Source organism: Leopardus geoffroyi, chromosome C2 (assembly GCF_018350155.1).
Source record: "Leopardus geoffroyi isolate Oge1 chromosome C2, O.geoffroyi_Oge1_pat1.0, whole genome shotgun sequence".
Lineage (NCBI taxonomy): Eukaryota > Metazoa > Chordata > Mammalia > Carnivora > Felidae > Leopardus > Leopardus geoffroyi.
Window position 1 is genome coordinate 32,960,832 of NC_059333.1, and position 13,930 is coordinate 32,974,761.

General features: G+C 34.4%; 1 protein-coding gene across 6 annotated transcripts in view; it reads right to left on the minus strand.

Moving 5' to 3' along the window:
* ROBO1 (roundabout guidance receptor 1) overlaps positions 1-13,930 on the minus strand; it is a 1,138,975-nt gene that overhangs the window by 974,194 nt on the left and 150,851 nt on the right. For all 6 annotated transcript variants that reach the window (XM_045501664.1, XM_045501662.1, XM_045501663.1 and 3 more), the window contains exon 2: positions 5,479-5,615. In XM_045501664.1, coding sequence (XP_045357620.1) covers positions 5,479-5,566 — 88 coding nt within the window. In that variant the 5' untranslated portion in view covers positions 5,567-5,615. The remainder of the gene's footprint in view (positions 1-5,478; positions 5,616-13,930) is intronic.

Below are 13,930 nucleotides of genomic sequence, written 5' to 3' on the forward strand. Positions count from 1 at the left end.
CACTTATTCACCAAGGTAACAAAATGAATATATAGCAGAGATATTATTCAAATACAGGCCTATCTGAACCAAAAGCCATATTTTCTCCGCTACGACATTTTGACATTTTTGATGTTTCCTGAGTAGTCTTCCCTCGTCCTCCTCCTCTACATCCTCTCCCCCCCTCCTTTTCTTTCTTCTTTTCTCAGTATGGGTAGCTGTTTATTATTTTGGTTAAAATTAAATTGTGGAAAGTAACATTCAGAAAATATGTGGTTTCTCTTATTCTCCCGCTTTCTAGTTTTCTATAAAACTTACAGAAATGTATGACATAAAGTTTTACTGTATTTCCTTTGTAGTAAATATTTTTCTAGGTATCATATTTAAGCATAAGTCATAAATTCATATTTTGTTTTTTCATGGTTCTTAAGAGAGCTGACCTGTCCACTAGCCACAGTGTGGCACAGTGTGGGCCAACAAAACATTTAGGGGCCCATGAAAATATTTTAACTTATTTTAAAATCAGAAAAGGAAAATTTACTTCTGAGGTAAAAAATCATACTCACACTAATGCCAACACAAACATTAAAATACAAGGTTTAATTTTCTTTATGGTGGAAGGAAACCTTGAAGTGTTCCCATGGGAAAATGGGAGCATTAGTCACAATGCAACACGGGGCTCTCAATTTCTTTTTACAGAAAATTTGCATAATTTAATTATTCTAATTTGGATATAAATTCCCAGATACTTAATGTCTGAGTAAACATTTTATTAAGGTGTGGTAAAATTTAGGAGAAATTGTACTAATTAGGCAAAATCATTTTATAAAGTAATTTTAAGTTAAATAGGTTAATTTTCTCTGACTTATCCGTACAATGCCTTTCTTCCAGCATGAAAAACTATATTTCTGAATCTCTAGATATTACTGTGAGATAAAAAAGCAAGAAACAGAGGTAAAAACAAAGCAAAATAACACCAGTAATGGCCTCAAATCTGTTCCCCATAATATCTCCTCAAATACAATTATCTTCAAATATTTTTATCCCTTTCTCATGAGAACCTTTCCTCAGAGAATAAACATTTTTTTTAATGTATTCAACCATTTCTTTATCAACTTAAATTTTGTCAAAAGCAGTGTTTCTCAAATTTTCCGTGTATTACATTGATTTGGGGTCTTCATAAAGTTTCAGGTTTCTGTGCTTCAAATCTAGGCTCTCTTTTTCACTGAGTCTGCCATGGGCCCTGGAAAACTATACTTTTAATAAACATCTAAAGTATTCCTGAAAAAAAATAATCTATGGAAAATACATTAAGAGACAATTTCCTAGCCACACAGACTTGTCAAGTAGCATATAAAATCATGTAACTTTTATTTATTTTTTACTTTTCTTTATAATAACACCTCTACCGATGCATAATTGAAAGAGTTAAGTAACCCGTTAAAGTACTTTTAAATTTAAATGCTATATTCTTAAGAGGAGACAATTAACTTTTTAAGTTTTTAATATTAATTTCTGAATAGTCAGTGCAGTTAAAAAAATCAAACTGCCTCTCTATAGGTTGCAAGTAACATGCATTCTCCTTATCACTGCCCATGGCTACTTTGCTCTAGAAACTCAACAACCATTGGAAAAATCATCCCTGTAGATAAAAAACCTTTATAGGATGGTAGGGTGAATATATGCAATATTATTTTTAAATAATGCACTCCGAAGGAAATGTTTGATGATCCTATCACACTTCTATTTCCGAAATATCCTTTTTTTTTTTTTTTTTTTTACATTATAAAGATTTTAAAAATCTACTTTGAAAGAATTCCTCACACCTATTCAAAAATCTGTCAGGCATGTGAAAGTTAAAACACAAAAAATATGTATATATGGGAACTGTATGTATATATGTCCTCTTATTTCTCGAATTTTATGAGAAGAATTCTGTCTTTAAAATTTATAATTTATCTGTGGGTGATTTAAATACCCAGATAACACTTAGCTCCTTGCAATTACCTTCATCTGGGTAAAACAGTAAGGTACGGAAGTGGTGGTGGATGGATAGGTGGGGAGGGTAAGCAGTAAATCATTTCAGACAATTTCACACTCAAGCCTTGTTGACATGAGGCAGGGCAAAGGAAATAACCCTGTCAGCACCTGCATCTTTAATGAAGGAAAACGCTGCTGCACATGTAGAGAATAGAGAGGAAAAAATAAATCATGTTTAACTTTAAAGTGGGCTGTCGGTTTTATTCAAATAGAAATGCACCCTTCTGTGCTTCCCCTCCCCATATATTTCCTTTTAAAATCTTACAAAATACATCCAGATGATTCAACGTTGTGTTTTTTTTTTTTTTCATCATAGATGTTCTTCAAATTCTCAATTCCGTCCATTATATTCAAAATGTATACTTCTAAAACATATCATTTAATATATTTGTCTTTCATTGTCTTCCTGACATCTGTTGCAATCAGAGGTGGGTACTTAAAATGTAAAGATGGGGATCTGTCAGATTCCTTTGTAGGAGAGATTAAATAAAGATGTGGCATAGCCCAGATACAGCATGCCTCAAGAGATAACCGCAGTTGGTTTAAGAGTCCTTTATATGTAAATAAGAGATGAGGTAAATTGACAAGACAAATGTCTAGCAGTGGTTTTCATTCAGAGGCAGGTTTTTAGGGGCTCTCTATGCAAAGAAGGGCAACAACTTGAATTGTTAGAATGGGCTTATCATTGCCAGAGCCCGTCCTTTAATTACTCGTTTCCCTTAAAACTGATTTACTTTTGAAGAAGAATAGTGCTTGATTTAAAATGCACAACTAATTTCTAGGTACCTCCCTGACACACCAACTACCTTCACATACAACCCTGTAAATATACAAAAATGTAACTATGATAAAACATAAGCCGTTTTAAAAATACAGACAAAATAGAAAATAAAAAACACAAGCTGAGTAATCCATCAAGCCAAGCATTATATTCAAATAATGTTTTAATATTTAATTACAACAAGTAACCAAGGTCACAAAAACTTGTGGTGATGAAATATATTCTTGTGGTCATAAAATAATCTGCATCATGATGGTTATTTGCACTGTTTTTTATTTCATGCCCTGATGCATCTGGTTCCTGTCTACACCTCTGCAAATGATGTCAACAAGTTAAACTCTACAGACCAGGTACTTCTTAGATTTTAGAAACTTGTTACATTTTTTTTCATTTATCCGGCTTTTGAGATAAATTTCTGATGAAAGAGATATTCTTTTCTTAAGGTGAAGAGTGCAAGTAAATCAGGTGAATGAGAAACTGGATTTTTTTTAAACCGTTTAATACTGGATCTTCCCGTCTTTGCTCCCTCTAAACTCCGCCGCTAAGCTCACTCAGGGCCCAGGTCCTCTACTGAACATGAGAAAGCTAGAACTACAATAAAAAGAATCAGGACCTATTTCATTCTAACACTAATGTGAAGGAGGAGAGAATCTGAGGCTGATGACTCCTTTCAGTAGAGTTTTTATCTCCTTAGCCTGCAACCAATGCTCCTGGAGGGAGACAGTTATGAAAATGACTTCCCCTCTGCAGGTGTTCCTTTTGAAAAGCTAACAGTGTATTTCTGCCGGCAGGTAAATTACTTTGAAATAATTCTTGAACTCTGCGGTCCTGAGCAAGACATTGAACTTTACGTATCCCCTTTTCAGTACCCATATTTCTTTTTAAGGTATTGCCTCACAATGGACCCTGAGTTACTCATCTGTATGAACCAGTGTTAACTATTGATAACTGATCAATCACCTTTGAAACCAATCTACATATGGTATTAAGCAATGAATTCGTGTATTTTAAGCTCTGTTCAGTTATAAAAATGCTTGCATATAGGATAGTAATTGCAGAGTTTTGACAAATTTTAGATCTAAATGTTCAAATTGATTAGTCTTCTCTGAAATGATACAGTATCTTCTTGAATGACAAGGTAATTTTATATTCCATAGGTAAACCTTACACCCTCCTCCCACACACATCCATGCATGTACTCCTTCTTCCAGATAATCTAGATAAATAAAGAAGATTCAAACTACACCTGATCATTTTGAGCTTTGATTACTCACTCAGTAACTAGATCATGGATTAAATTTGTTGACCTGGAACACTCACAGGCTGGCCAGACAGTTTAAGGATAATTAAACCTAAACTGTATCTTCATCTATATATATGGATGCGCATAGTTTTAAAAACATTTTCATTCAAATACCCTCTTAATCTCGAGGATTTGGAAAACAATGAGTTATTTTGTACTTAATTTGCATTTTTCATATACTTTAAAAATGCACAACACTTTTTCATATTGCCCATTTTTGATATTTGGTTCATGCACGAATTTTAATCAATACTCAACAGAGTACTGGCAAGAGAAGGGAATATAGAAATGGGTTAAGAATAAAAAACTTTCAGTAATTTCAGTAGTGTATTAATCTAATTCAGTGCAAGTAGCTAAATGCACTTGGCTACAACAGACTAAATTTTCTGTACACTTTCACCCTATGGAAATGTTTCAGTGGTTTATACATAACTCCCTTATGTGTCAGGTCAAAATATCAAACTTAACCCAGCAAGGAAAAAAAAGTCAAGCCCCTGGATTATTTGAGAATCCTGATTTGAGTGTGGGCACACATGACAAATTACATATAGTTGCTGAATATTAAAATAAATATAACAATAAAACAAAAATCAAGCTTCAAGGTTTAATCTAATGAAACACCATATACCATTCTTTTGTGAAGAACTTGTCTAAATTATGATGCTCTGTTAAATCTATCCAAATTAACTCTTATTTGTCCCTATAGTTTTATCTAAGAGGAAAGTTGACGTATTTTGATTAGTGTATCAATATATTTTTCTATTTTCCTCTACCATAACATTAGGTTGACTTAATTTCCCGTAAGAGAGTTTAAGTAAAGCTTTTTACAGCAATATTATTCAGGCAGCATTAATAAAATTATGAGTTCAAGGAAACCGGTTTCTAACTTCACCAAAAACAATAGTAACTATGGCAGCAACATGGCAGCGTGTCGCATTTTTATTCTGACATCGTTGGGCCTATTAATTAACATGTCAGTTTTAAATACGTCACTTTTTTTTATGGTCCTTTTCTATGTTACTAAAATGCACTGTAACTGCTTTTCTCTTTGTGCTACACATTTCTTCCCTACTATAATTGTTCTTCCACCATTCTAATTCCCTAAGCTAATATAATAATTCCTTACATGTTTCAGTAACAGTGAATATTTGTCAATTTTCTCACTTTCTCTCAGGAACTAATAAAGTGCTCTGTATTCAAGAATATTTGATCCCTGAAACATATCAGCACACATACTTAAGAAACCATTCACACAGACTTAAAAATTTGAAAGCAAATGAACAAATTTGATTTATAAGACACACAATGAAAAACAAATTTAAAGCAAAGAAAGTACATTGGTCATGGTTTGATAAAATAAATGCAAGGCACTTACCTGGAATAAGCTGTGCCAGGAACAGGTGATCTTCTGTCAAGCTGAGGAGTGATATTATGACCAAAAAAGGAACATGTTTCCATTTCATCTTTGCCCCTTCCTTGCATTACACCCAGCCAGTGACGGGTATGTTTTATCTGGGAGAAAAAAAAAAAAAAAAAAAAAAAAGAAAAGTATTTTTAATGGTTAGCTATGTTGAAATAAAGATGATATTAAAAATATTTTCTGGGGGTATCTGGGTAGCTCAGTCAGTTAAGTGTCCGACCTTGGCTCAGGTCATGATCTATCTCATGGTTCATGAGTTCAAGCCCCACATGGGCTCTCTGCTGTCAACACAAAGCCAGCTTCAAATCCTCTGTCCCCTTCTCTCTCTTCCATCCCCCATTCACGGGTACTTGCTCTCTCTCAAAAATAAATAAACATTAAAAATTTTTAAAAATATTTTTTCTGAAAAAATTATAGTTCAAATGCAATTGAAATATCATTTTAAATTATAAAATATATAAATAGTTAAAACAAATACAACTTACACTGAGTATATTTTAGGATATACATTTCAAACAAATATAGTATTTATTAATTTTGAAAAGCCGTTTTCAATCAGATATAAATAGCAAATAAGTCCTTGGTTTTCTCTACCCTTTAGCCCATGCCAGATAAATGATTTTATTTCTCAATTTGGTTGGAACATTCTCGTCAGGTCTAGTTAAACTCAATGGTTATTCATTCGCTAAGCAAATATTTAGAGACAGCTCATAATGAGCCAGTCACGATGCTACTTTGAAGGTACAGCAGAAAACAAAATTGAATATTCTCTCTTTATTCAGGTATATAAACAATTTAGGGCCATTTTAAATACATCAATTTATAAGCACATTAAAAAAACAGCCTTTGTAGGGGTGCCTGGGTGGCTCAGTCAGTTAAGTGATCTGACTCTTGATCTCGGCTCAGGTCACATCTCAGGGTTCGTGAGTTCAAGCCCCACATCAGGCTGTACGCTGACAGCATGAGACCTGTTTGGGATTCGCTCTCTCCCTCTTCCTCTGCCCTTCCTCCACTTGCTCTCTCTCTCTCAAAAGTAAATAAACATAAAAAAGTATTTTAAAAAATCCTTTGTAGATATTCAATTCTGAACAAGATACTCTGTATCAGCCACGAAATAGAAGATAGTGCCTTACAGAGGATGACTTTAACAGATGGCAGAATAAAACTAAAGGAATTCAGGTGGAAGACTGATCAGTCTTGCTTGGGAGACCTGACCAAACTTCTACTAAAGAAATGGCATTTAAGATATGAGACAATATTTGATAAGTAGAAAAGGAAGTACCATTCATAATGAAAGAACAAAACAGACAAATATTCAAAGGAAGTGTGTGTGTGTGTGTGTGTGTGTGTGTGTGTGTGTGTGTGCGCGTATTCCAATATTCCAATAATACACTGATATATTCAGGGTAAATTGTAAGGGTAGTTGTTTGGATGGATGATAGAGTTTGCCAGAATATAACACGATAGAAAACTGAAAAGATAAAGACAGGTAATGAGGAATCACTGTGGAGTTTGATGATATCCAAATTACTGAGCAGATAACTCTGGTGGGAATGTGAAGGAAAAAAAGTAATTACTAAGAAAATTAACACAGAGGCCATAATAATTGTTCAAAAACTTATAATAAATGTTCACAAAGGACATTGGGAAAGGAAATAAATCCAATGGCTGGTGTTGGGGTGGGGAGTCTGGTGACATTACACAAGAATACTTTGCAAGACTTAACGATTAGATTTAGGAAGTAGGACATAGAAAAACATTCATTCACTTAGCCAAAACTACATAAATAAATCTAGCACAAAATGTAATTTGTCCCCAAAGAAAAATAAAGCTCTATAACTCATTTTGTGACACTGAGTGCCAACCTGAATAAAAGGATGACCTGCTTGATTCTGTAGGTTTATCCACACAAAGCTATTATCAATTTGTCTATCTGAGCTGGGCTGTCCTTACTTTATTACTTATCACTGTATAGTTAATTGCCCACTTTTCCTTTAGCAGAGCACTCCAACCCTTCTGCCAGGCACCTACAATCATCTGACCTCACTTAAGATATTTGAGGATTATTTCTTCTCTTAAGAATTCTGCGAGCAACTCCTGTCTGAGCTAGAACCTTGCCTGCAAAGAAATACTCTTGTCTGCTGAAGATTCATATTGCTATCCATCCACCTTGTCTCAGAGCTAATGCCTCTGGAACTCTCCTCTTCCTGGTATACTACTCATAAATGACATCCTATACCCACATTATGTTCCATGCATTATCTGTTTTAAGTGTCAAATGAGAGTCAAAAGTGGATTAGATTTCAGATAATCACAAACCTAGATTAACAGTTCCACTAGGCAGTCCACACTACGCAGTTGCTAGTTTGTCCCGAGGCTCCTTTTCAGAGTTATCCATTGGTGTTTTCGCTTATATTCACATTTCTCGGTGTTATATAGATGATTAGTTCTTCCAGAGAAAATGTATAAATACACTGCATCCTAGTAATTTCTGCTCGACTGGGTTTTGATAGAATAGTTATCCTATCATCTTGAATTCTGCTTGCCTAAGGATGTTCTCATATTCCTGTTCACTCTAAGATTTGACTATTAAGTGCACTAGACATCAGAGGCCCTGTTTTAAGATAAACCCTACTTCAGATTCTTCAATGTACATAAGTAGTTTTGCCTTAGCTTTTGATGTACATAAAAGCATGTATGAAACTAGAGACTATTTATGATTTGCTTATTATATGAAATTTTAGAATGATTACATTAGATAAATGATATTTTATTTTATTTTTATTTTTTTAATGTTTATTTTTGAGAGAGAGAGTGGGGAAGGGGCAGAGAGAGAGAGAGAGAGGGAGACACAGAATCTGAAGCCGGCTCCAGGCTCTGAGCTGTCAGCACAGAGCCTGATGTGGGGCTTGAACTCATGGACCACAAGATCATGACCTGAACTGAAGTCAGACGCTTAACCGATTGAGCCACTCAGGTGTTCCTAGATAAATGATATTTTAAAGTGTATTTATTGGGGCACCTGGGTGGCTTGGTCGGTTGAGCGTCCGACTTCGGCTCAGGTCATGATCTCACGGTCCGTGGGTTCAAGCCCCGCGTCGGGCTCTGTGCTGACAGTTCAGAGCCTGCAGCCTGTTTCAGATTCTGTGTCTCCCTCACTCTCTGCCCCTCCCCTGTTCATGCTCTGTCTCTCTCTGTCTCAAAAATAAATAAACGTAAAAAAAAAAGTGTATTTATTGAAATTGAGATTTCCATATCTGTGGTTGGTTACATTCTAACAATTTCATTAATAATTACATATAAGTTATTAGCTGCCAATAGCCATCAATCAAATAAAGGCCCACATCAAACAGATGAATTCTTCTTTAAAAATCAATGCAATAATCATAAGAAAATAAAGCTGGAAGTATAAATATTTATTATAATTGGTTGAACTCCTACCAGTCATGTCAGTAGGCAGATACTAGTTCAAATTTCTAGAATATTTTAGTATAAATATTCATAAAACCAAATTTTATTATCTAAGGACAATTCTGTGAATTTACATGTTAAGTAACTAGTACTATAGCATGATTTTAAGGTAGAACTCACAAATCAGAACGGGCAACTGCATAATTTGCTATGTACACACATCGTAATCGCTTGAAATTTTGACCTTCAAGAGTCCTGTCTGAAAATGAAAGTACCCCAGGGTAAATTATAAGCTAAACAGCAAATACACTCACCCCTTATTTAAAATCTCACCTTTTGATATATTAATAATAGGACAATTGATTTTAGTGAAGAATGTGATATAACTGCATTTAGATGCTCTCTGGGTATTACAATATAGTGAACTCAGCAACCACAAACCCAACCCCCTATGAAAATATGAACATTTTTCTCCATAGATGTGTTCATACAGTGCCTATTATCAAAGTGCTAAGAATGCATATTCATATGGTTTTGAATTAAAAACACTAACATGGTATGAAAAAAGAGTTCAAAAGCTGCAATAGCCCTTTACTTTTGCAAAATATTAGTCTGAATGTGAGAATACAGAATTATTTCGTGTAATATTATGCTTTAAAATAGAATTTTGTTGGGAGCGATAAATCTACGAAAGTAACACAGTGCACTGTTTTAGAAGCATAGGTGGTAACACCAAATTCTTGAGTGTGAATCTCAGCTCTGCCGCTCAGATGTTGTTTGACTTTGGGCAAAAATACTCAAGCTCACTTAACCTCATCTTACTCCAATATAAAACGTGAATAAATAATAATAATAATAATAATAATAATAATAATAATAATAGCTACATCACTGGGCAAAATAATATACGTGGAGGGCTTATAAAAGCATCTGTTTCAAAAAACAAAGGGTCTGTTTCATCTTCTAATATCATCATCATGACCCCCAACTTCAAATAGCATCCAGTGAGGTTCCTCCAGGGTGATCATGGGAACAATCTTAGGTTTGTATTTACAGGTTGTTTCACATTTGAATAGTGTCCGTTTTAGGCTTAACTTGCAAGACACTAGGGGTTTTGATTTATTTTAATGAACTTGATTAAGTTAAATTTATATTTGATAAAATGAACTAATGCACAGTGTAAGTTTAAATTTAACAAACATATAGAGCTATGTATCTTCCACCTCAATGAAGATATTAGACAGTCTCCACAGGGGCCTTGGTGTTAAGAGCTAATATTTTATGTGCACATGTTGTGCATGTATACATGTTGCTAATGCACAGTTTCAAACAAAAATAAATGTGGTAACAGGCTGATCTATTCCCTGCTATTCAGAGGAAAACTGCCTTAAAGAGAGTTTTAAAAATATGTATTTGGGGAAAAATTTGTTCTACTGATTACTAATTAAATTTTTCAGGAAGTAGAAAAGTGCTGTAAGAAATAGATTTAGGTAAATGTATGGTCCAACAAAGTCCAAAACACTTCTTTCGGTATGCATTTTGGATTACTGAGGTGAACACAAACATTTCCAAACCTTATCCGTGTATCATGAGGACTATATTTCAGTTTCTTCTGAAACTCTTTAGCATCGGTAGCTCTCTCTCTCTCCAAAGCTTTCCTTGTTACTAACCAAAATTTGTTAAGTTACTCTACTCTCTTGTTGTTTCCTTTTCAGTTGAAAACAAAGAGTGGTCTGAGAAAGCAAAATAGTTTTTGGAGTCTTGTCCTTCTCAGCCTTTTCATTGTATTCAGGTTACGTTTAAACTGATTGTCTGCCATCCAGTGAGTCAAACGTTAGAACAGCTGGAAACGTTCCACAACACAAAAAAACCAATGACTATTGTTTCCTCTGCACTGGTCTTAGAAAAAAGAAACAACAGTGGCTAGTGAGTAATAGCTGTGTCCCAAAACAGGCTGCCCTTGTGAGATCAGTGGCCTGGAAAGGCCAGGCTCCTTTTGGATTTTACATATAATAGATAAATCAGTGGACAATCCACACACAGTAAGGAGATACTCTTCCTCTTTACGAACTGGATTAACTGAAGTTTGGTCTACTCAAATAGGAGTATCTCCCTAGAGAATTTAAAGGAAAATCAATCATTAGAAAGTAAAGGTCTCTACTCAAAACAGTCTTTGGAAAATTTTGGAACTTAAAAAAAAAGAAGAAGAAGAAAGAAGAAAGAAGAAAGAAGAAAGAACAAAGAAGAAAGAACAAAGAAGAAAGAAGAAGCATCCGGGGCACCTGGGTGTCTCCATTGGTTAAGTGTCCTGACTTTGGCTCAGGCCATGATCTCACATATCATGAGTTCGAGCCCCGCATCTGGCTCTGTGCTGATGGCTCAGAGCCTGGAGCCTGCTTCCAATTCTGTGTCTCCCTCTCTCTTTGCATCCCCCCACCGCTTGTGTTTTTTTTTCTCTCTCTCTCTCTCTCAAAAATATTAAATAAACATTAACTTTTTAAAAAAAAATTAAGAATGCAAAATTAGGTGTGGTGAGAGAGCTATAAATAAATACTTTTGCACAGTTAATATATGGAGAGCCCTGTGCCAGACAAGTCAAACTGTACAAATTCTTGTTAAGTTAGGGTAATGTCACATCTCTTATAAAAAGTACATTATTTGAAAATATCATACACATATAAAAGCAGAGTCCTTAAAGCATGCATTTAGGGCTAAATAGATTAAAACATTTAAACACACACACACAGATGCACTTGACTTATAATTAATTCATTTATAGTAGCTTTGGCTTTACTTAGGGAACCCTCCCCTCATAAAAGAATGTAGAGAGTATACATTTAGTCAAAATGTTTACATTATCCTAAACCCCAAATTATTAACATCCTAGATTTAAAGTGTCATTATTAGCTTTATGATTTCATTTATATATGTGAATTTTGTAAGGGAAAAAGGAGAGAGAAAAGAAACTAAAAACAAAGACACTTTGGAAAATGAGTTCGAAATAAATACTGAGAATAAAACACATGATTAGAAAATACAAGACTAAAGGAAAGATAAAGGTATACTTAGAAAACTGGGTAAGAGAGTTAATCAGAAAGAACAGAACTAAGGGAATTAGCAAGATTTTCAGTTGTTTTCTACCTAATTTTTTGCATCTGCTGGTTATGTAGACAGAGCTATATTACAATTCACACACTTCAACTTTATATTGATGAATTATGGACCCCATATCCAATTTTGCCTCCATTTAGTTCACAAAGACTGATTAATTCTCATTATATTTCCAGGAAACACATCATTTTAAATTCAGGGCACAGTGATACACCTCAGGCTGTATATAAAGAATGAGATGATTTGAGACTCTTACCTGTATCCAAAACGTTCTGAAATACCTTAGCAAGTCAGGACATAGTCAAAGACACTAACTTTTTTACATAGTCAATTTACTTAATATAGTCCATCTATTTAGTACCATGTAAACAGATATGTTACCATGAATTAATAGAAGATAAAGTAAACTGAAGACATACATCCTTTTGAATTCTTACTCTTCAACCTATACCAAGTTAAAAAAAAAAAAGAAAAAAAGTGCCATAGACAATGTTCCTGTCTGCTTAAAATTCTTAAGTTGAAACTTAATCATCACATTCCCAATGTGACGATTTTAGGAGCGGGTCCTTTGGAAGGTGATTAGGTCATGAGAGTGGAGTCCTCAGTAATGAGATTGGTTTCCTTTTGAAAGAACCCAGTCACAGAGCCTGCTAGGAACCAGGAATTGGCCCTCACCATATACCAGATCTGCCAGGGACTTGGTCTTGAGTTTCCCAACTCTGGAACTATGAGAAATAAATTTCTGTAATTTACAAGCCACCTAGTCTAAGGTATTTTGTTATAGCAGCTCTACTAGACTAGGACAGTAAGCATTTTGCCATAATGTAACGGATCTGCTATATTCCTAATGACCTCTAAAATGTTTGAACTTCTGTTTCTTTGGTTTTTTTTTTTTTTAATGTTTGTCTGGAGACAGAGGGAGAGAGAGAGGAGAGAGAGAGCAGGAATCCTGTTGAAATCGTGAGCTGAAATTAAGAGTCCAATGCTTCATTGAGCCACCCAGGCACCCCATGAATGCCTGATTGTTTTACACATTTCATTTAATTAGGGTGTTTAAACACATAGCAATGCATTTGATGATAATATTGCTTAAAAGAAAAACATCAAAAGAAATAATACTAACTAGCAGTAAAATGAACTTCACCCTTCCTTGAGGTGTTCTAAGAATATTATTATGGTACAGTTTTAGGAGAATCACCACAAAGAAAGAACAAATAATTATTTTACTGCTACAAAGTAAGAATCTGAAGCATTAGATAATTCTGAAGACACCGTATACAGAGAATTCAAAATACTGATGGACATCTCCAAATAAAGTATCAAACAATCACTAGGAGTTCTACTTAATGTTTGACCTCCTTTCAGCATGTTGAAGGCAGCCCTTCATTGGTTTAAAGCAATGTTAGCATGACTTTTGAATTCGATATTTTAATACAGTGCTTTGTGAGAATTCATACACGCATTTCAAGATTAAAATATAAAAATCAATGAAGACAGTAAGATGGTTGTCAACCACTGGCTAGACTATCTTATCTAAATGATGGAAATGCAGTTATGTACAAAAATAAACATAATGTGCTATCTACAGGGCATGATGAAGATAAACACCAGTTTCTCTACTACAGCTACCATAATCATTAAAGAATCAATGCCAAATTAAACTTCACAAATCCTCAGGGGGAAGAGGGAGGGGAAAAAAGTACAGCAGTAACTGCAGAAAGGTTCAAATCAATTTTTAACCCTAAACATAGTGAAGTTCATTAGTATTGCTAACACAGCAGCAAAGGTAAAGACAGCAAAATGGAGATTTTTATCTTCCTTTTGCTTTAATTATAGGGTTGCTTCAGGCAACCTAATTTTCAGACTTGTTTTTTTATAAAAAGAT